This window comes from Moschus berezovskii, chromosome 5 (assembly GCF_049115385.1).
Source record: "Moschus berezovskii isolate FMDL1 chromosome 5, NW_MosBer_1.0, whole genome shotgun sequence".
Taxonomy (NCBI): domain Eukaryota; kingdom Metazoa; phylum Chordata; class Mammalia; order Artiodactyla; family Moschidae; genus Moschus; species Moschus berezovskii.
The window spans coordinates 32,899,457-32,926,361 of record NC_142464.1 but is presented as its reverse complement, the minus strand read 5'-3'; the positions used below and the strand labels follow the sequence as shown (position 1 = coordinate 32,926,361).

At 41.9% G+C, this 26,905-nt stretch overlaps 1 protein-coding gene across 1 annotated transcript in view; it reads left to right on the top strand.

The window, feature by feature from the left end:
* Window positions 1-8,708: 8,708 nt before the first annotated feature.
* METAP1 (methionyl aminopeptidase 1) overlaps window positions 8,709-26,905 on the top strand; it is a 50,277-nt gene continuing 32,080 nt past the window's right edge. The window contains exon 1 of the mRNA XM_055433970.2: window positions 8,709-8,906. Coding sequence (XP_055289945.1) covers window positions 8,793-8,906 — 114 coding nt within the window. The 5' untranslated portion in view covers window positions 8,709-8,792. The remainder of the gene's footprint in view (window positions 8,907-26,905) is intronic.

Here is a 26,905-nt window from a genome sequence, read left to right as displayed (position 1 = left end):
AAGTGTATCCTAGAGTGCCTGATGAACTATAGATGGAGGTTCGTGACACTGTACAGGACACAGGAATCAAGACCATCCCCAAGAAAAAGAAATGCAAAAAAGCAAAATGGCTATCTGAGAAGGCCTTACAAATAGCTGTGAAAAGAAGAGAAGCAAAAAGCAAAGGAGAAAAGGAAAGGTATACCCATTTGAATGCAGAATTCCAAAGGATAGCAAGGAGAGATAAGAAAGCCTTCCTCAGTGATCAATGTAAAGAAATAGAGGAAAACAACAGAATGGGAACGACTAGAGATCTCTTCAAGATAATTAGAGATACCAAGGGTACATTTCATGGAAAGATAGGCTCAATAAAGGACAAAAATGGTAGGGACCTAATAGAAGCGGAAGATATTAAGAAGAGGTGGCAAGAATATACAGAACTGTACAAAAAAGATCTTCACGACCCAGATAATCATGATGGTGTGATCACTTACCTAGAGCCAGACATCCTGGAATGTCAAGTCAAGTGGGCCTTAGGAAGCATCATTATGAACAAAGCTAGCGGAGGTGATGGAATTCCAGTTGAGATATTTAAAATCCTGGAAGATGATGCTGTTACAGTGCTGCACTCAATATGTCAGCAAATTTGGAAAACTTAGCAGTGGCCACAGGACCAGAAAAGGTCAGTTTTCATTCCAATCCCAAAGAAAGGCAATGCCAAAGAATGCTCAAACTACCTCACAATTGCACTCATCTCACATGCTAGTAAAGTCAAGCTCAAAATTCTCCAAGCCAGTCTTCAGCAATACATGAACCATGAACTTCCAGATGTTCAAGCTGGTTTTAGAAAAGGCAGAGGAACCAGAGATCAAATTGCCAACATCCACTGGATCATCAAAAAAGCAAGAGAGTTCCAGAAAAACATCTATTTCTGCTTTATTGATTATGCCAAAGCCTTTGACTGTGTGGATCACAATAAACTGTGGAAAATTCTGAAAGAAATGGGAATACCAGACCACCTGACCTGCCTCTTGAGAAACCTGTATGCAGGTCAGGAAGCAACAGTTAGAACTGGACATGGAACAACAGACTGGTTCCAAATAGGAAAAGGAGTACGTCAAGGCTGTATATTGTCACCTTGCTTATTTAACTTATATGCAGAGTACATCATGAGATATGCTGGGCTGGAGGAAGCACAAGCTGGAATCAAGATTGCCGGGAGAAATATCCATAACCTCAGATATGCAGATGACACCACCCTTATGGCAGAAAGTGAAGAAGAACTAAAGAGCTTCTTGATGAAGGTGAAAGAGGAGAATGAAAAAGCTGGCTTAAAACTGAACATTCCAAAAACTAATATCATTGCATACAGTCCCATCACTTCATGGCATATAGATGGGGAAAAAAATGGAAACCATGACAGACTTTATTTTCTTGGGCTCCAAAACACTGCAGATGGTGACTGCAGACATAGACAGTTGCTTCCTTGGAAGAAAAGCTATGACAAACTTAGTGTATTAAAAAGCAGAGACATCACTTTGCCAACAAAGGTCTGTATAGTCAAAGCTATGGTTTTTCTAGTAGTCATGTAAGAGTTGGACCATAAAGAAGGCTGAGTGCGGAAGAATTGATGCTTTTGAACTGTGGTCCTGCAGAAGACTCTTGAGAGTCCCTTGGACTGCAAGATCAAACCAGTCAATCCCTAAAGCACATCAACCCTGACTATTTTTGGAAGGACTGATGCTGACATTAAAGCTCCAATACTTTGGCCACCTGATGTGAAGTGCTGACTCATTGGAAAAGACCCTGATGCTGAGAAAGATTGAGGGCAAGAGGAAAAGGGGGTGACAGAGAATAAAATGGTTGGTTGGCACACCAGCTCAATGGACACGAGTTTGAGCAAACTCTGGGAGACAGTGAAGGACAGAGAAGCCTGGTGTGCTACAGCCCATGGGGTGGCAGAGTGGGGCACACCGAGCGACTGAGCAACTAAGACAGAGTCCTTGTGAGGATTAAACGTAACTGCGTTAGCGTCTCACTTATACTTTCGTAGTAGTGCTTATACATATGACCATATCTTATAGCCAGTTCTTAATAAATGTTACTTAAAATCATTGTTAACTGCAATAGTGACACCTTGTACCTAGTTTAGGGGTAGCCCAGTGGAAGGCACTGATGAAGGAGAGCTGCATGTGTTAGTCGATCAGCCGTGTCCTACTCTTTGTTACCCCATGGACTCTAGCCCACCAGGTTCCTCTGTCCATGGGATTCCCCAGGCAAGAATACTAGAGGGGACTGTCATTCCCTTCTCCAGGGGAACTTTCTGACCCAGGAATCAAACCTGGGTCACCTGTATTACAGGCAGATTCTTGACCACCTGAGCCACCAGGAAAGCCCATAGAATACTGGAGTGGGTTGCCATGCTATCCTCCTGGGGATCTTCTGGACCCAGGGATTGAACCTGTGGCAATTTACATCTACCTGCATTGGCAGGCAGGTTCTTTACCACTAGCACCACCTGGGAAGCCCCAGAGTTGCATGAAGTGAAAGTGAAAGTGTCACTTGCTCAGAAAGTGTCCAACTCTTTGCAACTCTATGGACTGTAGCCTGCCAGGCTTCTCAGGCCCTGGGATTCTCCAGGCAGGAATACTGGAGTGGGTAGCCATTCCCTTCCCGAGGGGATCTTTCCAACCCAGGGATCTAACCTGGGTCTCCTGCATTGCAGGCAGATTCTTTACTGTCTGAGCCACAGGAAAGTCAGAGTTGCATGGGTCAACAGAAATTTAATGGGTGAAGTAATATCTGAGTTGGATCTTGAAGAAACAGTAATTTCACCAAGAGATCAAATAGGGATCAAATACAACCAATTTCCATTATAGCAAAAACGTTTTTTTTTTTCTTTTGGTCCAAGATTCAATCCAGTTTCAAGTGTTGTGTTTAATTGCTGTGTCTCTTTAGATCTGGAATAGTTCCTCAAATCTTTCCCTGTTGGGACACTGGCATTTTGAAAAGTACAGGTCAGTTATATTATACACTGTCTTCTGTTTGGATTTGTCTTACGTTTCCTCATGATTAGAGTCAATTATGCATTTTTGGCAGGAACACCACAAAAGATATACTGTGTTCTTGGTGTTTCGTATTGGGAGATGCACAAAGTTGATTTGTCCTATTACTGGTGAATTGAACCTTGATAACATAGTTAGGAAAGCATCTGCAAGATTTCTCAGCTGTGAAGTTCCTACTTTGCCTTTTGAAATGGTATATATTTTGTAGGGAGTTATGCTGAGGTTATGTAACTATTCTGTTCCTTAACAAATTTTCTCCCAATCATTTTAGCACTTGCCTGAGTAAAGTATTACTATGCGTGCACCTGTGTTAAGTTGCTTTAGTCATGTCCAACTCTTTGTGATGCTATGGACTGTAGCCCGCCAGGCTCCTCTGTCCATGGGATTTTCCAGGCAAGAATATTGGAGTAGGTTGCCGTGCTCTCCTCCAAGTTATCTTTCTGATCCAGGGATCGAACCAGTGTCTCCTGCTTGTCGGCAGCCCAAGTATTACTATGAAAGTGAAAGTCCCTCAGTTGTGTTGGACTGTTTGGATCCCACGGGCTACACAGTCCATGGAATTCTCAGGCCAGAATCCTGGAGTGGCGAGCCTTTCCATTCTCCAGGGCATCTTGCTAACCCAGGGGTCGAATCCAGGTCTCCCTCATTGGAGGCAGATTCTGTACCAGCTGAGCCACAAGGGAAGCCCAAGTATTACTATAATGGTCACCGAAAGGTAATTTTCTAACAACTTCATTTCTTCCACATTTATTATCTGACAATCTGTTATAAAGAAGTGCTTACTTTTGTTTCTCATTTGTGTGTTTATTTGTAAGTTTTTATCAGTATGGGTTCATGGATGACTATTTTTTAAAATGGCTTATAACCTAATACTATCATTATTTATTCTAATGCTCAGATTATCTCCAGTTTGGCCAGTGGGAGCTCCTTTAAATTGGCTACAATGTCCTTTTTATCCTCTCCATCATCTTTGACCTTTACTTTATATTTTGGTACAACGGGACTTTACAGACTTATCTTGTACTTCCCCTGCTCCTGTAAAGTGCCAATTTTTCAAGAAGCTCTGATTCTTTTAGTGGGTAGTGGTTTTTAGAAGCCAAGATCTGGAAATTAGGTGTGTTCATTGCTACTAGGTCCTCTTAGTGGGTGAAGTGTTACCCAAACGTATACACATACAACTGTATTATCTGTCTAAAGTTTGAGTTCACACTGATACTTCTATTTCCAGTATAATCCTACACAATTCATTATAGCCTTCAGCATTCCCATATTTTAAACTTTCTGCTTAGACAGTGAAAATTTGGCTTTCAATATTCTTAGCTACTTATTTTCTCATTTTCCTTTTATGTACCAAGTGAGAGACTTTATTTTTAGGGCTCCAAAATCACTGCAGATGGTGACTGCAGCCATGAAATTAAAAGACGCTTGCTCCCTGGATGAAAAGCTATGACCAACCTAGACAGCATATTAAAAAGCAGAGACATTACTTTGCCGACAAAGGCCCATCTAGTCAAAGCCATGGTTTTTCCAGTAGTCATGTATGGATGTGAGAGTTGGACTATAAGGAAAGCTGAGCACCGAAGAACTGATGCTTTTGAACTGTGGTGCTGGAGAAGACTCTTGAGAGTCCCTTGGACTGCACGGAGATCCAACCAGTCCATCCTAAAGGAAATCAGTCCTGAATATTCATTGGAAGGACTGATGCTGAAGCTTAAACTCCAATACTTTGGCCACCTGATGTGAAGAACTGACTCATTTGAAAAGGCCCTGATACTGGAAAAGATTGAAGGCGGGAGGAGAAGGGGACGACAGAGGCGGAGATGGTTGGATGGCATTACTGACACTATAGACATGAGTTTCAGTAAGCTCCGGGAATTGGTGAGGGAGAGGAAAACCTGGCATGCTGCAGTCCATGGGGTTGTGAAGAGTTGGACATGACTGAGCAACTGAACTGAACAGTGCCTATCTTAATGCAACATCTGTGCTCTTAATTGGCCTACAGTATGGCTTTAGTAAAGATCAAGGAAGCAGCAGCCTCCAGAGGAGATGGCCAACAGGAGTTTCCAGTCTCCCTGTGCCTGAGAAGAACCCTGAGGTTCTTTTTAACTAGAATTTTCAGAAATTCCTGTTCCTCTATCTGATTAGCTCAATCCTGCACACAACCCATCAGAAGCCAGCAAACTGGAATTCCTCCAGAGTAGATGGACAAAGATGACAAGGGATCTAAACATACAATAAAATACAGTAAGAACTTATAAACCATAAGACACGATAGTACAAATACACAAAGAGTTATCATGTAGAAAAGGAATGGGACTTCCGGTTTTCTATAAATCTAAGAATAATCCATTGCATAGTGCTATGTGAAAATGCAGAACAAAATATTCTATCAATAACAGCAAATACGTAAACATTTAATACACACGTGAAAAAGGATTGAAGGTAACTAGGATAGATGAAACACTGATGAGTTTAGGTGATGGTACCATGGCCAATTTGTATCTTGACTTCTTTTTAGCATTGTTCTTGAAAAAAGAAATTTTAACAAATAAAAGCAAAGACATAGAAATAAAAAAGGTATAATCAGAGAAAAATGTTCAGCCTTACTATAATCTGTAACAAATAGATTTATCTATTTATCCCAATGAAAAACATTAAAAATAGATAATACCTAGCACTAGTAAGGTCTCAGGAAATAAGATCTCTAATATAGTTCTGACCAGAGTGTAAATTTTATACACTTTCTGAGGAAAAAACTAGCAAACTATATAAAAAATAAACAGCAGTGACAACCCTTTGATGCAGCAATTTTATTTTTAAGAATATATCCTAAATAAATAAGGATTTATGTGGTTAGAACTAAAAAGATACTTACAGAAGCTTTGTTTATAATCTGTAATAATTAAAAATAATCTAAATGTCTATTATTAGTGGATTTAGCTCAGTAAATTATATAACAGAATATTATGCAGAGATCAAAAATTGTGGAAAAAGTACACATACATATTTATAAAATATACATATAGATGCATCATGTGAAAGTTGATCAGTCATGTCCGACTCTCTGCGATCCCATGAACTATACAGTCCGTGGAATTCTCCAGGCCAGAATACTGGAGTGTGTAGTCTTTCCCTTCTCCAGGGGCTCTTCCCAACCCAGGGATCCAACCCAGGTCTCCTACATTGCAGGCGGATTCTTCACCAGCTGAGCCACAAGGGAAGCTCAATATGCATTATATATATATTTTTTACTGTACCACAGAGCATATGGGATCTTAGCTCACCACGTAGAGATCAAACTTGTGCCCCCTGCAGTGGAAGTGCAGAGTCCTAACCACTGGACCACAAGGGAATTTCCTGGAAAAATTATATTTGATGGCAATATAGTTCACAACTTGAACAAAACAGGTAAGTAAACACCTGCATAGTATGATCCAGTTTTTCTTTAAAATATTCTATATACATGTGCTATATGTGCATATTGTTTTTACTGTTGTTTAGTCACTAAGTCGTGTCTGCCTCTTTTCGACCCCATGGACTGTAGCCCACCAGACTCCTCTGTCCATGGGATTTCCCAGGCAAGAATACTGGAGTGGGTTGCCATTTCCTTCTCCAGTTGATCTTTACGACCCAGGGACTGAACCCACATGTCCTATATTGGCAGGTGGATTCTTTACCTCTAAGCCACCAAGAAAGCCTATATGTGCATATACATGTACATCTATGTATATACATTTGGTGTTTGATTTCTTTTTATGTATATATAGCATTTTATAATTTATTATTTAATTTTGTTAATTATTTATATGTACTTATATAACAAAACTATTAAAAATAAGTATGTGCTTTTCTCATCTATCAAATTTGGAAAGATTAAAAAACATATTTATTAGGTAACACAAAGTTCTCAGCACTTAGTTTGTAATGGAGCAGGATCCTATGGGGCCTTCCATGTGGCCTTTCCCTAAATCCTCTGCTTTAGCTCCTCTCTGAAATACCCAGATAATAGTATTTAATACACACTGCCTGAATTGTTTTACAGATGTGAAAACCCTTCACAGAATGGAAGATGTTACTTGATAACCCTGAGCACAGAGCCCCAGGCCTTCTGTCACCTAGGACTGCCGTTTACCTGAGATACTTCACTTTCAGTCAATGAGAAAATTGTAAACCAGCTGATTTGCAACTCCCTCCATCCTTCACCAGGCTTTAAAAATATGTGTTGCCAAAACACTTCAGGGAGCCAGGGTTGGGAGTGGGGGTAGGGGGTGGGGGTGGAGGTGGGGGTGGGATGGGGGGCTGCAGTTTAGAGCAGGGAGTCATCCATCTCCTTACACAGTCCTACAATAAACCTTTCTCTGCTCCAGACTTCAATGTTTTGGTTTCCTTGCTCTCACTGTGCAGTTGGGCACACGAACTTGCACTACTAAGTTGATGATCAGTAAATACTAGTCCCTCTCTCCTCTCTTGTGACAGAACCATACTCAAGCACCAATTAGAAAATGGCAGACCTGGGATATAGCCGAAGAGACTTAGATTTGCATTCAGTTCAGTTCGCATTCAGTTCAGATCAGTCGCTCAGTCGTGTCCGACTCTTTGCGACCCCATGAATCACAGCACGCCAGGCCTCCCTGTCCATCACCAACTCCCGGAGTTCACTCAAACTCATGTCCATCGAGTCGGTGATGCCATCCAGCCATCTCATTCTCTGTAGTCCCCTTCTCCTCCCGCCCCAACCTCTCCCAGCATCAGAGTCTTTTCCAGTGAGTCAACTCATCGCATGAGGTGGCCAAAGTATTGCAGTTTCAGCTTTAGCATCAGTCCTTCCAATGAACACTCAAGATTGATCTCCTTTAGAATGGACTGGTTGGATCTCCTTGCAGTACAAGGGACTCTCCTCTAAAGTTTCTTTCAATTGTTACAGTTCATGATCAGCACAATCCTCCCCTATTGACCTCTGAAACAATCAATTGGTATAATACAAAAAACTATATTGGATATTCAGCAGTTGTGTTACTATCACTAGCACGTGCTTTGCGAATGGAGGAGGGAGTGGTGTTAAACATAAGAGGGCACGAGGGAAAGCTGACGCAAAACCCAGCACACTTCTTCATCAACAGTTCCCGGGCTTCCTTTCTTGGTGAATCAGCGGAGGTCCTTAGGCCTCAAAGCAGACATTATCTGCGAGAAACAGAACTTAAAAATGGAGTTACTTTCCTTTTTCAAGGAGCTGCCGGGTGGGCCAACACAGAGGAGTGGAGCATCCTTTCCAACGACCCGAGAGTATGGCAGACGTTCAAAGTCCTGGGATCCAGTCAGTAGGCGACAACTGGGGGTTTCTCGTTAGACATCGAGAGGGCCTTTCCTAGTCGGCCGAGCATGGCCTTCTCCGCCGGGCGCCGGCTCGCTGCAGGTCGAAGCGCGATGGCGCGGAGGCCGAGGGTTAGGCCAGGTACCCTTGCGGCTACCACGTGCGCACTGGCGGCCGAGAGGCTGGGGGCCTCGGGTGAGGGGCGGGGCGAAGGCCACGGGGGCGGGGCCGGGGCGCGCGCGGGGCGGGGCCGGGGCGCGCAGCGATTTCCGGGCAGGCCCCGCGCTCCTCCTCCTCCTCCCGCGCCCAGGCCCGGCGGCCCGAGCTCCTCCCCCGGCTCGGCCTCTCTCCCCTCCCCTGCCCTCCCTCTGCCCAACCGTTCCTCCCGCCCTCCTCCCTTCTTCCTCGGTGAGGCGCTCCTCCAGCAGCCAGGCAGCATGGCGGCGGTGGAGACGCGTGTGTGCGAGACGGACGGTTGCAGCAGCGAGGCCAAGCTCCAGTGCCCCACCTGCATCAAGCTGGGCATCCAGGGCTCGTACTTCTGCTCGCAGGTAGACTCCCGCGTCCCCGCGGCGCCGCCGCCGCCTCCCTCCGCTCTCCGCTTTGCCCTCGCGGCCGGTCGGGGCGCGCGCCTCCTCTTCCCCGGGCGGGCTCGTCGGCCGCTCTTCCTCCTCCGCCTCGTCTGCCGCGCCGCCGCCCCCTCTCGCCCCCGGGGCATCTGGGGCCCCTCCGCGCCCCGGCCGCGTGGGGCGCCCGCGGGGGTGGGGCGCGGGCGCGCTGCCTTGTGGGCTCGGGGCGGAAGCGGACTTGCCCCGGCTCTGCCGGCCGCCCTGGGGCGCCGCGTTTAGGAGCCAGTTCCCCCCCGGGCGGGGGCTGCCAGGTGTGCGGGCTGCACGGGACAGGCGGGATCGCCGGGGAAGGGGCGGCCCTGGCTCTGCGAGTCGCCACAGCTGCAGCTCCCGGCGGGGCTCTGGTCTTGGTCGATGGGGGCTGCGGGGCCGGGTAGTCACTCTGGTCCTGCGGGATTGGGGGTCGGAAGAGACCCGCTGGGCTTGGAGAAGGGTCACCTGGGACGGTGCGGGCGCCGAGAGGGGCAATGCTAGCTCCAGCCCCACCCACCTCTGTCCCTAGGTTTTACTACCGCACATTGACACTTAAGCAACTTTGGAGTTGCAGATGGAGAGGGAGCTGTGTAATTCATTCTTTTGCTTTGGCACTCAAAATTATTGATTTACAAAACCAGGTAACGGTATGAGTCACCTCCGATTAACTGCACTTCCCACTGAGCGAAAAAGACAGTTCCATTAAGGATTATGCTTTAAGGCCGTATTTTAACAAGTTTTGTGCAGTGGAGCAAAGCCAGCATTGAATGGTGTCCGGACTGAAACGTGTGCTGGTGTTTGTTTACTGAAGAGCCCTAGTGTTCCGACTGCATTTAGACGCTCAGAGTTTTGGCCTGGCGGCATTTGTACGGCTTTTAGTTACAATCTAGTTTTGTTGAAGAGAGGCACGGGAATATTCAAGTACGAAATTGGTAGTGTCCTACTGGGAGGCGAGCATGCACAAAGAATCTAAAGGCACCGACAGGGCCCTGCCCTTGCCATTGACTGTGAGATCTTGAACCAGTCAAGTTTTATCTTTATGAGCTCCCGTCCCACCACTGTACAGACGGGAAGATGAAGTTTTTACTAATATATTTCACAAGGTTGTTCTGAGACCCAAATTATCCAATGAATGTGAAATCTTAATAAAGGCAGTATTTTTTAAGGCTAGTAGAGCATAGCACATATATATGTGTATATATACACAAATGAATAGAAGGAAAACATACATGAGCAGGAAACACAAATATAACTTTCAAATACAAAATGTGTAAACATCAAGCTGTATGTGATAGGAAGATGTAAATAAAATCCCGGAGATCCAGCACTTGTAAAATAAGCCATTGTAAAAGATCCTAGCAATGTTACACAGGTCTTGTTTTCAGATAGGATATGATCCTTGACCTTGTTAGTATCATTTGGAAAAAGTTACACTTGGAGAAGTGTTGCTCTTTCTAAAAATAGCACTGGGCCTTCTCAACATGCTGAACCTGGTCTGAGTCCTTTTGTTTCTTTAAAATAATTTTCAAATTCTGTGATTTGTTGAGGCCTGTGTGGGACCTGGACTTAAAAAAAAATCCAGTAGTTTGTTTTTGAAAATCATGTACTCTCTGAGAATAATGTGGTGGTTTACGTTTTGCTTAAATTTAGTTGTCATTTTGTAATGTTAAATGAAATAATATGTACAGACACTTGAAAAGATGCTGTGAAACTATAGTCATCAAGGATAGGTGATACTCTCCTAGGCGTGTATTATTTAGTAGAAAGGACATTGGCTCACTGGGGTTTTGGGGAACATGCCAACACATTTGCGAAAACATGCAGGGTATATTTAGTACAGTAGGTATTTCATGTTGGATTCTGCAGGTATATTTCTTGTTCCATTTTCATGCCTGTAGTCGAGTATATCCTGACTGATGCTTGAAGCTATCTCTCTTCATTCCTGTTGCTTCCTCCTTTAGTCAGTTTTTAAAATTTCTCACCAGTTTCTCTTAGTTAATTTCTCTACTGTAGTTTCCCACCTTGCAAGTAAACACACACACACACCACACCACACCACACCACACTACCCCCCCAAAGGAACAAAACCTTTTGTGCAAAAGCTACTTTTCCCCTAGCATAGCAGTCTGACTGTGCTTCTCCCCCACCCATAATGAATAGAATTGCCATTGCTTGCAGGATTCTAGCCCCATAGTCAGGGCATCTCTTCTGAGTCCAGCTTTATTCTCTTGCTTTAACCAGAGTCTGTGTTTATACTTGTTCGTTTACACAGAATATCACCTGTCTTCTGCAATCACAGATGTTCTTTCTGTCCCAGCTTGAGACCTTGTTCAATCACTAAGCCAGTTTCCACGTTTATGATGAAACTGGGTCTTCTTGCCACTTCTCTGACCATCTTCACTAGCAGTGGTAGGTCTTTTCTCTTCTCCTTGCCTCTGTGGTCCCCAGGCTGATTGTCTGACCAGCTTGTCTTTGGGAATAGACTGAACAAAAGTACAAGAGAACAGAAGTAAGCCTTTTCCAGTTATCCTGTCACACCACCTTATTTCCTTTATAGCATTTTATACAGTCTGATTATTTGATTTTTGTTTATCTGTCTTTCAGTTCAAAGGTGAGCATCATGAATAAACTCTCACTGCCTTCTCCTCGTTTCTCAACACACTGCTCTGCATGTAATAGGTGGTCAATAAATGCTTGAGTCAAAAGGCAGAGTAAAGAGGTGCATTCATGCATGCTCAGTTGTGTCCGATCCTGGGACCCCATAGACTGCAACCCCCCAGGCTCCTCTCTCCATGGAATTTTCCAGGCAATAATACTGGAGTAGATTGCCATTTCCTCCTCCAGGGGATCTTCCCAACCCAGGGATAGAACCCTCATCTCATGTATTGGCAGGCGGATTCTTTACCGCTGAGGCACCAGGGAAGCCAGAATAAAGAGGTAAACTGCCACAACTGAATCACAGTTCTGTTACTTACTAGCTGTGTGCTTTAGGCAGATAACCTTTGTTTTCTGTTATAACCTTTTATTTTTTAACATTAATTATATTATTTTTGTTTGCTGAGTTTTTGTTGCTGCGCAGCAGCTTTCTGTAGTTAACGGCAAGTGGGCATCTTATTGCAGTGGCTTCTCTAGTTGCAGAGCACTGGGTTTGGGGCACCCAGGCTTTGGTAGTTGCAGCCTGCAGGCTCAGTAGTTGTGGCTTCCAGGCTCTAGAGCGCAGACTCAGTAGTTGTGCACTGGGCTTAGTTCCTCTGTGGCTTGTGGAATCTTCTTGGATCAGGGATCGAACCCATTTCTCGTGCAGTGGCAGGTGGATTCTCATCCACTGTACCACCAGGGAGGTCCTGTTACAGCCTTTTAAAATGGGGCTTTGAATAGTACCAACCTCAGGGTTTGTTTGTATCAAATTGCCAACATCCGCTGGATCATGGAGAAAGCAAGAGAGTTCCAGAAAAATATCTATTTCTGCTTCATTGACTATGCCAAAGCCTTTGACTGTGTGGATCACAATAAACTGTGGAACATTCTGAAAGAGATGGGAATCCCAGACCACCTGACCTGCCTCTTGAGAAACCTGTATGCAGGTTAGGAAGCAACAGTCAGAACTGTACATGGAACAACAGACTGGTTCCAAATAGGAAAAGGAGTACGTCAAGGCTGTATATTGTCACCCTGCTTATTTAACTTCTTTGCAGAGTACCTCATGAGGAACGCTGGGCTGGAAGAAGCACAAGCTGGAATCAAGATTGCCGGGAGAAATATCAGTAACCTCAGATATGCAGATGACACTACCCTTATGGCAGAAACTGAAGAAGAACTCAAAAGCCTCTTGATGAAAGTGAAAGAGGAAAGTGAAAAGGTTGGCTTGAAGCTCAGCATTCAGAAAACAAAGATCATGGCATCTGGTCCCATCACTTCATGGGAAATAGATGGAAAAACAGTGGAAACAGTGTCAGACTTTATTTTTTGGGGCTCCAAAATCACTGCAGATGCTGATTGCAGCCATGAAATTAAAAGACGCTTACTTCTTGGAAGGAAAGTTATGACCAACCTTGATAGTATATTAAAAAGCAGAGACATTACTTTGCCAACCAAGGTCTAGTCAAGGCAGTGGTTTTTCCCATGGTCATGTATGGATGTGAGAGTTGGACTGTGAAGAAAGCTGATCGCCAAAGAATCGATGCTTTTGAACTGTGGTGTTGGAGAAGACTCTTGAGAGTCCCTTGGACTGCAAGGAGATCCAACCAGTCCATTCTAAAGGAGATCAATCCTGGGTGCTCATTGGAAGGACTGATGCTAAAGCTGAAACTGTAATACTTTGGCTACCTCATGTGACGAATTGACTCACTGGAAAGGACTCTGATGCTGGGAAAGGTTGGGGGCGGGAGGAGAGGGGGACGACCGAGAATGAGATGGCTGGATGGCATCACCGACTCTGTGGACATGAGTTTGAGTGAACTCCAGGAGTTGTTGATGGACAGGGAGGCCTGGCGTGCTGTGACTCATGGGGTCGCGGAGAGTTGGACATGACTGAGCGACTGAACTGAAGTGAACTGAATAACACACTTAGCATAGCAATACATTTAATCAATATTAGCTCTTTTTATCGTTAAACTGTGTTTATGCTTAAGAAGATAGAAATATTTTTACTTAAGATGCTTAATTTTAAGACAGATTTTGGTCTTTTAATGAGTAAAACCTATTTCACTTGAAATCAAGCTTTATGGGAGTTTGTGATGTTTCATGGTATTTCTTTATAGCTGTATGCGTCTTATTCAGTAGTAGTTGACTAGGTTTGATAGTAGCTCAGTAGTTTACTCATAGTCCCAAAGAGTTTGTAAGAGATTTTTGAGGATGGAGGCTGTGCTGTACTCATTTTTGTATCTCTCGTAAGTACCTTGTACACAGTAAGCACTGTGTAAATTAAATGAAAGAAAAAAGGTCATTAAATAAAAGAAAAAAGGTCATTAGGCCTGAGAAGGAAAGGCAAAGAGCAGTCAAGCCCTTAGTGAACACCCCAGGGCAGATACTATCTTGATTGTAGTTAAAGGATCTGCAGAGAAGGACCTGAGTGGTTTGCAGCCCTTCATAAGGACTAAGCACTTAAAGGGAAGGAGCCTGGGTTTGAAGTCTTACCTGGGTTTTTTGCGACCATGTCCTTGAGTAGGTTGTGTCCTGTTTTATAAGAGAGGGCTAATGATGTACCCTCCTTATAGTTGAGGTGAAGGCGTGCAAAGCACCTCAACACTGTGTTAAGTAAATAATGTTGTTGCACATGCCTTATGTCTGCTACCATTGTAGCTAGCCATAAAGAAGGTTTAAAATGTTTGAGGAGGAGCCTTATTTGTTATGAACATTTTGAACAAATTCTTGGAATAGGTTCTTTCAAAGAAGTAGTGGCCATGTAAAGTGACTGCCTGGGCCTTCAGTAAGAAAATGAGTGGGTGGGCATCTCGTATGTTGAAGTCGAAAAGTGAGGAAAGAATTGCACTTCCAATATGCAGGTCTTTGAAATGCAGCCCTGTCCTCTAAAATAGTTTCTCCTTTGATAACAAAGTTCCTGACATTTCTAGGGATTTTCTTAAAATTCCTTGCATTACCTCACACTATTTCTAGATATTGTTGTAAGATAGCAATATCTAGTTGTGATTTTTTTTCCTTAAACAAAAATAACTTTTATTGTAGAAAAATTAGAAAATACAGGTGAAAGGTTGCTTGGTGATAATTTCTGTAAGTCTTTTGATGGGTAGTCTTACAAACATTTATGTATTCCTAATATACTTAGGTGCATATACTTGTGTGCATTTTTATCAAAATGGCTCGATCATATACATAATCTTAGGGAATTTGTTCTCTTTTATGTGTTAAGTAATACATTTGAAATGTGTATAATGACTCTATTTACATTATCCTTTGTAATGGCTGAATAATATTTTATGTGATAGATGTACTGTCCTGTATTTACTCTTGTATGGTTGAATTTACTTTCTTTTTAATTTTTTAGCTGCTGTTTAACTGTTTTTCAGTAAATGTTCCTGTGAACTTTTAAATCATTCTGATTACTTGAGAGAATAGAGTAATGGTGAGGCTGGTATATAGACCAAGGATTGAACCCATGAGGAGCTGGTAGTTCTCACAGTGTAGTTAATGGATTATTACTAGTTTGAGAACCTCCTGGTGGTGGATGGGGATCTCCTTTGATTGACATGCTTGTATTATAAATGCTTATGTTGGAGTTTTGGCATGAATTATACTTTTATTGTAGAACTTGTAAAAAGCAGACATCGTTTGGTTGGTAGATAATCAAAAGTTTAACCAATCTTTAACACCAAGTTACTGTTTTAGAGTTTGAAGCGCTATTGGAAGTAGATATGAGCTTATACTGTTCATATAGTTTGTGATAGAAGTGTTAGTCACTTATTTTTTTCTTCCTTCTTTTGGTGAGTCTTTTTCAGGTTTGGCATACTTGCACAATTTTTAGTTTGGTCTTAGTTAATTTGGTGGGGATGACAGACACATAAGCCCATGGCTAAACACATACCCAGCCCTAGACAGGAGGGAGAAGCAGTAGCGTGGTGGGTCCTTCTGTATAAATGAGGAGTTGTCTCTGGTATTAATAGGAAATCCATTTAGTACATGTAACATGGGCAGGAATATGCTATAGAGCAACCACTGAGATTCTCTCCATGTAAAAGTTCTAATGAAACAAAATATAGATATAACCATCCTCTCTGCTTGATCCTGAACCTTTCTTGACTCAGTTTTAACATGAAGCATGTGCTTATTCATGCTTTGGCAGCTCCACAATTATAAATCTTTTTTTTCCCTTTGGTTGGTATCAGCCTTGGGTCTGACTTTGAATAAAGAACAGTTTAACACACCCTTCATGCTGGGCCCGCCTTTCTCAGTGTGTGGATTTAGTTGCAATAGTTGAACATGGGAGATGAAACTTCCTCTCAACTATTCATTGCAAATGATTTTTCTTTTTGTGCACTGTTCACAGTAGCTAAGTTGTGGAAACAAAAAGGATAGATAAATAGGTAAATAAAATGTTTCATAAACGTATAGTGGAATATTAGGCAGTTTTAACAAAGAAGGGAATTTTGCAGTGTGCCACAACATGAATGAATCTGGAGGACTTTGTGCTGAGAGAAATTAGCCAATCATCAAAAGTGATGCTGCATGACACGAGGTACCTGAAATTGTTAAATTCATGGGCTCAAAGAGTGGAAGGGGGAAATAGGGAGTTAGTAATCAACAGGCATTTAAGTTCAGTCTTGCAGATGGATAAGCTCTAGAGATCTGTTCTTTACCATTGTACCTATATTGACACTTAAAATTATTAAGAGGATAGGTCTCACGTTAAGGTGTTCTGACTATTTTTAAAAAAAGGTTCTGTTTTTTTTTTTCCCCCAGTAACCTGTTTTATTGCCAGGTTCAGTGGGGACTTTACCAGAGTTCTGTGGTGTCTGTTCGAAATCATTCCTAAAATCCCTGTCATGGGGTCTGCTACTGTGGCCTTTGTCTAGGTCATAGGCTCAGGCCTCTAAAGAGTGGGTAGGGTATAAGTGAGATTTTGTGACTTTAGCAATTTTCTTATCATAAAGTGGCAGGCGACAGAGATGTCTCCATCTCTGTTGAGAACTTGTATTAACTGGTTCTGCCTTGATAAAAAGTGCAAAAGGGCAGCCCTTTGCATCAGATCCTGAAGGTTGCGCTGCCTTATCAATCAAGCCATGAGCTCAAATCATTCAGTAAAATAGGTAAATTGTAAGTGCCATTAGGTTTTAGATGTGACATGACTTTTTTTTCCCCACTCTCTGACTGGCAATTTATTTTCTTACAGATTATTTCACTAACTGGTACTAGTGATGGGCTTAACTATTTGAATACTGATAACCTTTCATAGTTCACTACTAAAATGTAGAGGAAAATATAAATGGAGGTATCACGTGATTTAGTATTACTTTTGAATTGAGGTTTTTAAGTACCTTAAAGTCAGGATCTGTACTTTTTAAAAAAACTCATTTGTTTTTGTTAGATGTTGAATAGAATAAAAAAATAACAGTAAGTCGACCATAGTATCTAAAGAAACATGGTACAGTAAATGCCTCTGTACTTAACCACCTGAATTATTAAAAAGAATATATTAATGAAGCAAGTAAACCCAGAAAGCACCTATGTGTCTCTCACCTTAGAGGTCCTCCCTGTTCTGAGCTGCCTTTATCATTCATTTGCTTTTCCAAGTATTTGATTCCTTAGATAATGTATTGATTCGTTTTGATGTTTTTGAAGGTTTTATAAATCACTGCACGTATTCTTCTGCAACTTGCTTTCTTTATATTCTGTTCTTGAGATCCACCCTTGTTGCGTGTTGCTTTAGTTCTTTCATTTTCATTGCTGTATAGTATTTGTGAACTAATGTATCAGTTTATTCATTCCTTTGTTGATGGAAATTTGGGTTCTAGGTTTTTACTGTTTATAAACAGTACTACTCTAAACATTCTTGTTCCTGATGCCTATGTGCAAGAGTCTCATGGGTATACAACCAGGAGAAAAGTTTCTTGGGTCATGGGATATGTATGTGTTTAGCTATTTTGACTGAGCCAGATTTTTTTCCAGTGTGATTGTGCTTATACTCCCATCAGGAGAAACTTTATATTGTTCCATATCCTAGCTAGGACTTGACATCAATAGACATTTTGGGTTTTGCCTGTTGTGTTAGTTATGAATAACAATGCTTGTTGAGCTATTTTTGCATCCGCAAACCTGCTAAAATTTACTGTCCTCAGGAGGCCAAGAGGTTACTTGTATGGACAGAAAGTACTTAAAAAAAAAAAGTTAAATGACCTGGAGATGCTAAGTGAAAGTTATCGACAAGGAATTTGTTTTCTTTTAATTATTTTATAACTTGATTGAATCTCCCTGGCTTTTTATTGTGATGATTTTCAAACAAAAGTTTAAAGACGAGTCTTATAACTAATTGCGGTATACTGTCATCTACATATTTTGCTCTAATTGCTTTATTTATGAGTTTTTATGTGTATCGCATTTGTATATGTATTAGTTGAAAATTTTTGAGTCACAGACAACATGACATGTTACCCATTCATTACCCATTCGTTACGTAGTTACTGTAACCATCTTCAGCATGTATCTTTTAATGACAGGGATATTCTTTCTTACTTATTAATACAGTGCCATGATTACATGTAAGAATATTGCCAGGAATTCCCTAATATCTTCTAATAGTCAATCCTATTTGAATTTATCAGTTATCTCCTAAACATCTTCAGTAGTTGTGTTTTTGGTTAATTTTTGGAACCAAGATCTTTTCAAAGCTCACAAGTAGCGTGTGTGTGATTGTTATATTTCTTAGTCTTAGTATAGAACAGTCCTTTCATCTTTATTTTCATGATGCTGGCTTTTTGAAGAGACTAGTCAGTTGTCTTGCAGAGTGCACATGTTCTTGGTTATCTGATTATTTCCTCGTAGTGTCTTTAAGTTGTTCTTTTATCCCCTGTCTATTCTGTCAGGATTCACTTGACAGGACTTGTGAGTGATGCTGTGTACTTCATATTCTATCACATCAGGAGGCGCTCCTAAATGTGATCACTTGGTTAGAAAGTGCTGCCAGCTCACTGTACGTTTTTCACTTTGTAATTAACTATCTGCCACAGCACCTTTGAAGGATAGTGGATTCTATATCCTTTTGACCTTCCTCCAGTAGTCTCTGATTGTTCCCTAGCTTTCTGGCCCACGACAAATAAGGTTTACCTTGTAGTTTCCCTGTCCCAGATCTGGAATCCAGTCTGTCTCCAAGGAGCCCTTGTTTCTGGTAGGAATTTCTTTAGAAATCTAGTTCTGCCTGCTCGGTATGCTTCATACTGAGCCACTGGCTGGAGTCCCTGCCGCGAGAAGAAAGGTACTGACATCTTCAAGGAAGTTTGCTGATGGATCTGGAGGACACAAAACTGCTGATGAGCAGTTTTTCAAAGCAGTATAGTAAAAAGGTGAGAAATGGCATAGGTAAGGTCCTAGAAGGCCTCCTGAAGGAGGGGTTAAGAAATGGATTTGGGTACACTGAAAAAAATAAATAAAAAGGTAAGCAAAAAGGTATCTGTTAGCGAGGAGGAGAGGACGTTCTCTCCAGGGGAAGGATGTTTATGGAAGTAGGAGCAAGCTGAGGCATGTGTGTTACAGCAAGTAACCACAGCCTTGCAGTGGTGAAGAGTCTGAGTACAGAAATATAAGGAAATAAAATGATTGTTAGCAGGGCCAGAGACTTTGTGTTCAACTGAGTGTATTTTTTTAAAATGTAAATACCTCCATTTGTTTTTTTGTTATAAAAAGCAGTGCATAATCTTTGCATAAATTTAAAGCAGAAGTGTTTAAAGTGAAAGCTGTGTTGTGATCGTACCCTAAGAGTATGTTACAGTTTGGTTTATTATCTTTTCAGACTTTTGTATATTTATTACAAAGAGGTTAAGAGCTTGGAAACTGTCTCAAGAGAGCCTGCATTTAAAACCTGGCTTTGCCATTAATTAGCTGTGTGGGTTTTTTTTTAACGTGTCAATTTTTCTGTGCCTCAGTCTTCTCATCTGTTAAATGGGAAATAATAGAATCTACCCTGTAGGTTGTGAGGATTAACGGTTGGTGCATATAGTACTGCCTAAATCAGTGCTTGGCATATGGTCAGCATTCATGTGTTACTTGTTGTTTTTATGTTTTTGAAACAAAACCAGAATCATTGTTCTGTATTACATATAGCTTTGTAACTTATTTAAAAATGAATTTCTTTTTTCTACAGGTAAAGAACACATAGAGACATTACCATCCTAACCATTTTTATGGATACCTTTCAGTGGTGTTTATTATATTTGCATTGTTGTGGAACATATCTCAAGAAGTTCTTCAATCTTGTGGAACTGAAACAGCTCATTAAACAGCTCTCGTTTGCTTGCTCCACCCAGCCCTGATAACCACCGTTCTGCTTAACTTGTGGAGAACAGCATGAATATTTTAAAAGAAACATTTTCCAGGTGATTCGAGGACCTCTTCAGGACTGAGAACCATACTACCCCATATCAGCTCCTAAAACTTGGTAGATATCTCTTGGTGTTAAAAGAAAAAGTGGGGTGAAAACTTTACCATTCTAGTTTCGGTAGGTAGTCTATAGCCAGTGCTTTGGTGCAGTGAAGTAGGTGGAAAGCAGGGTGGTGAGACAAAGCGCTGTCAAAGGAGTGCTGAATAAATACATGTGCCCTGGTGTTAGGCATGGGGTGGGATGGGGCGTGGTGTGGACCCTTCATGAAGGTAGCATTTGTAACAGACTGAAGGGATAGATTAAAACTTGTGAGGGCAAGGTGTAAATGTGAGTGTCAGGAACAGATAGACGAGGTCGTGCAAGGGAAGGGAAAATGAGGTATTCTCTGGGGGAACTCTCACCCCAGTTTAGTTAGGTTGTTGGTACATTTTTCAGAGATAGGGAAGGAAAGGGTGCTCAGGTAAGAGAGGTTGCTGCTTCGTGGTGTGGAGAATAAGTCACTCAAGGGTTTTGAGTGGTCCTAGTCAGGTGAAGAAACGGGAGAAGAATGAGATTGTGGTCTAAGGAAGGAACACTGTTCAGTCTTTCAGAGTTACTAGGAGGTACAGAATGTACTTCATGCTGTCAGGGGTTTTGAAGACTGTATCCTTGTTACTTCATGGCCTCAGCAAGTAAGAGGACGGTGGGTGTCTTGAGAGTTATTTATTATGAATACTTTGGTTCCTTCATTTCCTCAAATATTTATATATTTTGAAATACAAGTCTTTAGCTAGGTAAGCTGTTTTGTGAGACAGTTCCTCAGTTTATTTAATGAGGATAATCCTATTAGTCCTCTTATTAAAAAGGTGGGATTTGATGTAGGTCTCACAAACCAAGTACAAAACACTCTGAAATTCTCTGAGGAAAATACAGGGCTATTTATTTGAATAGCTGCTTTTCAGTGAATGTGTTGAATTTCAGCATGTTTATTAATAGTTGATGATAGCTACATTGAAATTTTAATTGGGAGAGAAATTGACATGGAATGGCATTGATCCAGTGCACCGTAAGCTTCTTTAGAATACCAGGTAGTCTGAAAAATGTAAAACATGTTCTGCTTCTTTCAGAGTAAGTTGATAATCTTGTTAAGTTTTTTTTTTTTTTTTTCCTGAAATAGAATCAAGGAGGATTATTTCTAAATCTTGGCAGTTTTTCCATAGCTATGACTTTTTAGAGTAGATATGAAAAGAAAATAGTTTACCATGAATACTTAAGGTGGGAGCCAAAACTTAACTGTTGGTCTTTGTACATCATCTTGGGCTTTTTACTTTCCCCACTATGAAGTGACAATCAAGGAGAAGCATTTTGAGATATGGTTCCTTTAAAAAACTTACATTGCTTTTAGTTCACAGTTTACTAGAGAATCAAATTAAGAGAGATCACCATGAAATAGATTATTAATTGAATTGTAGAGGAAGTAAATGCTAAAGGGTTTAAAGGATGTGTCATTTCTCACTGAGGGACAGGAGGAGTTTTACAGAAAAGGTTGTATTTAAAATCATTTGTTGTTATCTTCTCAACTCTTGAAGGAAAGTATGGTTTGAATGGAGGGGAGGAGGGCATCTGATTATTGAAGCTTAATTGCTTTGAAAGATAAGATATGTATGAAATTGGGCACAGGTCAGAGTGGTACCATCTCCCTGCTCCTGTCCCAGTCAGAGTCCCTCTTTTTCTGTTTAAATACTAAAGAGTGCTAGATTTCTTTTTACAAGAGTTCTGTGATCAGTAGGGGTAAAAAGAAAAACTTGGCACCTACTCTGATACATTCCAGATGGCATGCATTTGCAATTAGAATAAAAAATTCTTTGTTTATTTAAAATTCAGGAAGATGTGATGATTGAAGTTTTGGATGTTGTCATGTTGTAAATAGCATTATCTTCTGAGTGGAGAAACTTGGAACAGTCAACAAATAACGGTGCGTGTGTAGATGTGCCCGCTGTAAGAGGTGAGCCGCAGAGAACAGCATTGGGGAGGATGCGAGACTGATGTGAAAAGAAAGAACGACGTTATTGTCTTTGCTGACGCCTGCCTGACAAGCCTTGTTCACCGTAAGGTGACATCTCCCAGGAAGAGGTTGCAAGAGGCGAGCTGTGTATTTTGGCCACTGGGGGGATACGCAGTTGTGGAGCAGAGTAGGCTGTCCAGTTGGTCACACTGTGAGCAGAAAGTATAAACACATTGCCTTAATGCTGTATTAATTGGTTTAAATCTACTTTAAGTGACCCAGTGCCTTAACTCAGAAAACAGTTTGTCTTTTAGATAGAATCTTCCTGCAGCTGGAAAACAACATTCAACTTAAAATGCTGTCTGTAGAAAAGGAACCTAAACCTATGTGCACTGGACATTTTAGAGATTATGCCAGTTATTATGTATTCAATACGGCTTTGATTCTTGAAAACACATGCATATGGCTTAGAGACAAATATTCTAATACCGGGTATCTCTTAACCTGGTGTTAGTTTTTCCAGTTTTATTTTTCCAGTTTTACTGAGAAATAATCTACAGAACATTGAATAAGTTTAAGGTATTGCTTATAGTCACTAAGTCGTGTCCAACTCTTTGTGACCCCATGGACTGTAACCCGCCAGGCTCCTCTGTCCATGGGATTCTTACTGGAGTTGGTTGCCATATCCTTCTCCAGGGGATCTTCCCAACCCAGGGATTGAACCCAGGTCTCCTGTATTGGCAGGCAGATTCTTTTTACTACTGAGCCACTGGGGGAGCCCATTAAGGTATACAACATAATTAGATATTGTATACTTTGTGAAACAGTTACCACAATAAGTTCAGTTATTATTCATCTCCTCACAGTTTCCATATTTTCCCCTTGTGATGCGAACTTTTTAAACAACTTTCAAATATACAATATTGTTAACTACACTCATCATGTTGTACATTATATCCCCAGAATTTGGTTTTCTTTCCACCACTTTAAACTGATTTTTTTGGCATTCAATTCCATATCTCTAAAAAACACGGTTATAACTCTCTCTGTCTTGATTATTTGGTTTTCGGCCTTGTCACTGGGTTTCCTGTAATGGAAGAAGAGTTTGGTGGTTACACTCCTCACCTGCCATGTGGCTGTCTTCTGACTTGTAAAGTGGTTTTGAGTCATGTAGTCTACTTGTCACTTAATAGTTGTGTGACCTTGGGCAGGTCATTTAGTGTGGCTCAACTTTTCTCATCAGTAAAATGAGTACTGTATAAATAGTATCTACTTCATAGGATTGTTAGGACTTAACATATGTAAAGTAGTTGGACTAGTGACTAGCACATAGTAGGCTCTACATGAGTATTATGTATTATTATTATGGTATAATTACTTCTCCTTCGTGGTACAGCTCCATTCACTTAGCTTTCTATGTAGTAAGTCCCCCACATACGCACCTTGGAAAGTTGCAAACTTTCACAGATGTGAACGTGTGTTTGCATGTCCAGTTGTGTTTAAATTCATGTGTCTGGTGTACATTGTCACTTCCATCCTCTACAGGAGGCTGTGCTTTTGTTTACTTTACTGTAAGCGACGAGTTGACTCACTGGAAAAGACTCTGATGCTGGGAAGGATTGGGGGCGGGAGGAGACGGGGACGACAGAGAATGAGATGGCTGGATGGCATCACCGACTCGATGGACATGAGTTTGGGTGAACTCCGGGAGTTGGTGATGGACAGGGAGGCCTGGCGTGCTGTGATTCATGGGGTCACAAAGAGTCGGACACGACTGAGCGACTGAACTGAACTGAACTGAAAGTACTGTTGCCATGCAACAGGAGGAGATTACTAATGAAGACCTGATGGAATCGGAGGCCCAGAGAAAGGACCAAGAGAGACAAGAGGAAGAGGTAACTGAAGAGCCAAAGAGATTCACAACATGGGAAATGGCAAGGGGATTTTCTTTATTTGAGGAGTCGCTGTTTTTGAGGCATAGGACCCAAACGAAGAACGGTACATGAAGGTTGCAGAATGCCGTCCGGTGCTACGGATTATCTGTGATGAGAAAAAAAAGGGCTACTGCCTAGACATCTTTGGGTTGTAGTTTTAAGAGAGTGGATAGAATTGAAAACATCAAGGAACCAGAACCTGTGCCATCCATGTCAAGCATGAGTGAAATTGCAGCTTCCCTCTTGGTGTTGCTGACGATCCTTCCGCGCTGCCATCTCCCACCGCCGCCGCCTTCTCCACTCAGTAGCTCTTGTTGCCCGCTTACTCAGTGCCAGCCCTGTGTGCCAGCTGTTGTACTGTACTACTGTACTTTTCAAGGTACTTGCTATAAGATTAAAAATGATTTTTTTATTTTTTGTGTTTGTTTTTTATGTATTATTTGTGTGAAAAGTTTTATAATCCTATTACAGTACTGCATAGCCGATTGTGTTAGTTGGGTACTTAGGCTAACTATTGGACTTACAAACATGCTCTTGGAATGGAACTTGTTTGTATATAGGGGACTTGCTGTAATCCGTAGACGTTTTGTAGATAATCTTTTTCAAGCTGAGGGAATTCCCTTCTAGTTTACTGAGAGTTTTTAATCATGAGTGGTTGTTGATTTTTGTTTCCAACTATATTGTGGATTTTTGTTTCATCTTGCACTTACGTTACCTTCTGCTTTATGTATTTTGAAGCTCTGTTGATATATACAATTTAAACTGTTATATCATCTTATTTGACCTTTTAAAAAAAATCATTATGTAGTTTTCCTCTTTATCGTTAGTAATTTTCTTTGTTATTGTCATACTGGTCCTGAGGCTCTGTTTTTGTTTTTTAAATCGTTTCTGTGTTCAAATGGGATAGTTTCTTTGGTCTTTTAAGTTCACTGAGTTTTTCCTCTATCATCTCCTTCATTCTACTGGATGCTGCTGCTGTGCTTAGTCACTCAGTTGGGTCTGACTGTTTCTTTGTAACCCCTTGGGCTGTGGCCCACCAGGCTCCTCTATCCATGGAATTCTTCAGGCAAGAATACTGGAGTGGGTAGCCTTTCCCTCCTCCAGGGTATCTTCCCAACCCAAGGACGGAACCCAGGCCTCCTGCATTGCAGGTAGATTCTTCATCAGCTGAGCCACCAGGAAAGCCCATGCTACTGAATATATCCAGTTAATTTTTAATTTTAGCTATTGTATTTTTCGGTTTAAAATTTTTCATTTGGTCTTTCTGTATATCTTTGCGAATATTTTCTTTTTTCCCATTGATATAAGAGTGTTTTTGGTTGATTATTGGAGCATTTTAATAATAGCTGCTTTAAATTCTGTCAGTTAATGCCAATATTGGTGTCAGCTTAGCACTGGTGTCTGTTGACTCACTTCCCTTATAAATTGAGATTGTCTTGGTTCTTTATATGCTGGATAATTTTAGATTGTGTCCTGTGGAAAGTTTTGCATATTATGAAATCTTGAGTCTTGTTTAAATCTTGTGGAGAATGTTGATATTTTAAGTTTTAGCTGGCTGCTAACTAATCTGGTTAGATTCAGCTTGCAAGTCCTAACCTGCCGTCTTTGGTTCCAGTGTCAGTTCAGTTTTCAAAGCCTTTGCAGTGCAATTGACATCTGTCCCTGAGACCTGAATGATGGTCTCTGTTAGTTCTGTTCTCACACACATCAGTAGTTTGTATTATGAACAACTTGATGGGGTCACTTTAGGGAGCTCCTTCCTTGGGAATTCTCGTTTTTGGTCCTCTGGCCAGGTTTTAGGCACCTACCTTTGCTGTACGTCATGACTGTGCCTTTGTCTGGACCAAATGACAGGAGGACACAGATAAGAAAGTAAAGGGGTTTGGCCCCGTCCTGTCTGGACTGCGGCTCAGAAATACCTCCTGCTCAGCACTTTGACTCCTACACGCTCATGTTGTGGGTTGTCCCAGGATCACTTGGGGTTTGGGGTGTGACAGGACAGGGACAAGAAGAGAAGGTAGACTGTACTCTGAGCACTAGGGGTTCCTTTTTCTGTTCCTTGAGCCAGAATTGGAGGGCTTCTGGACTGCTGTGTGTGTGCCTTGGTGGTCACCTGCGTGTGCTCCTGGTGATTTTGGTAGGGGAGGATAGTAAACTCATCACTGGCTCAGCAGTTCCTCAGATAGCCGTGCCATACATTCTGTTTGGGCTCTGTAGCTCCACGAAACTCGTGAGTCTGACTTTTGTCTCCTTTGCAGTGTGGCTGCTGATGGCTCTGCTCAGTGCTTTTCTGTGGCCATGCTGCCTGGTTGGTAGGATCTTAGATCCCTGGCCAGGAATGGAACTTGACCCATAGCGGTGAAAGTGCTGAGTCCTAACCACTGAACCACCAGGGAGTTCCCAAGCTCAGTGTTTTTTAAATTAAACAAACAAACAAACCCCAAACCTGCCTTCCCAAACCTTGCTTTTGTGTCTGCACAGCCTATAACTCTGCCGAAGGTTAGTCACAGGTTGTGATCACACCCCTTGAACTGGCAGGCTGTTTGTTGTTCTTGGTGTTCTTTGCTGTTTTGGCCGCAAAGTCTGTTCAAACTTGAGACTGTTCCCACTCTTGGATCCCCTTCCGTGATGCACAGGTTCCCTGAACAGTGATGTGGGGCTGTGCCTAGTCACTCAGTTGTGTCTGACTCTGCGAACCCGTGGACTGTAGCCCACCAGACTCCTCCTGGGATTCTCCAGGCAAGAAGACTGGAGTGGGTTGCCATGTCCCCTTCCAGGGAATCTTCCCAAACCAGGGGCAGACCCAGGTCCCCCACATTGTGGGCGGATTCTTTACCACCTCAGCCATGAGGGAAGCCAAAATGGTGATGCTCATTAGCCCCAAAGCCCACGGTCATCACTAGCTGCCTAATGGCCGTAAATTTTCATCAGCTAAGAATTCAGGGCAGGGTTGATGCACACATTGAAGATATATAGGTGTACC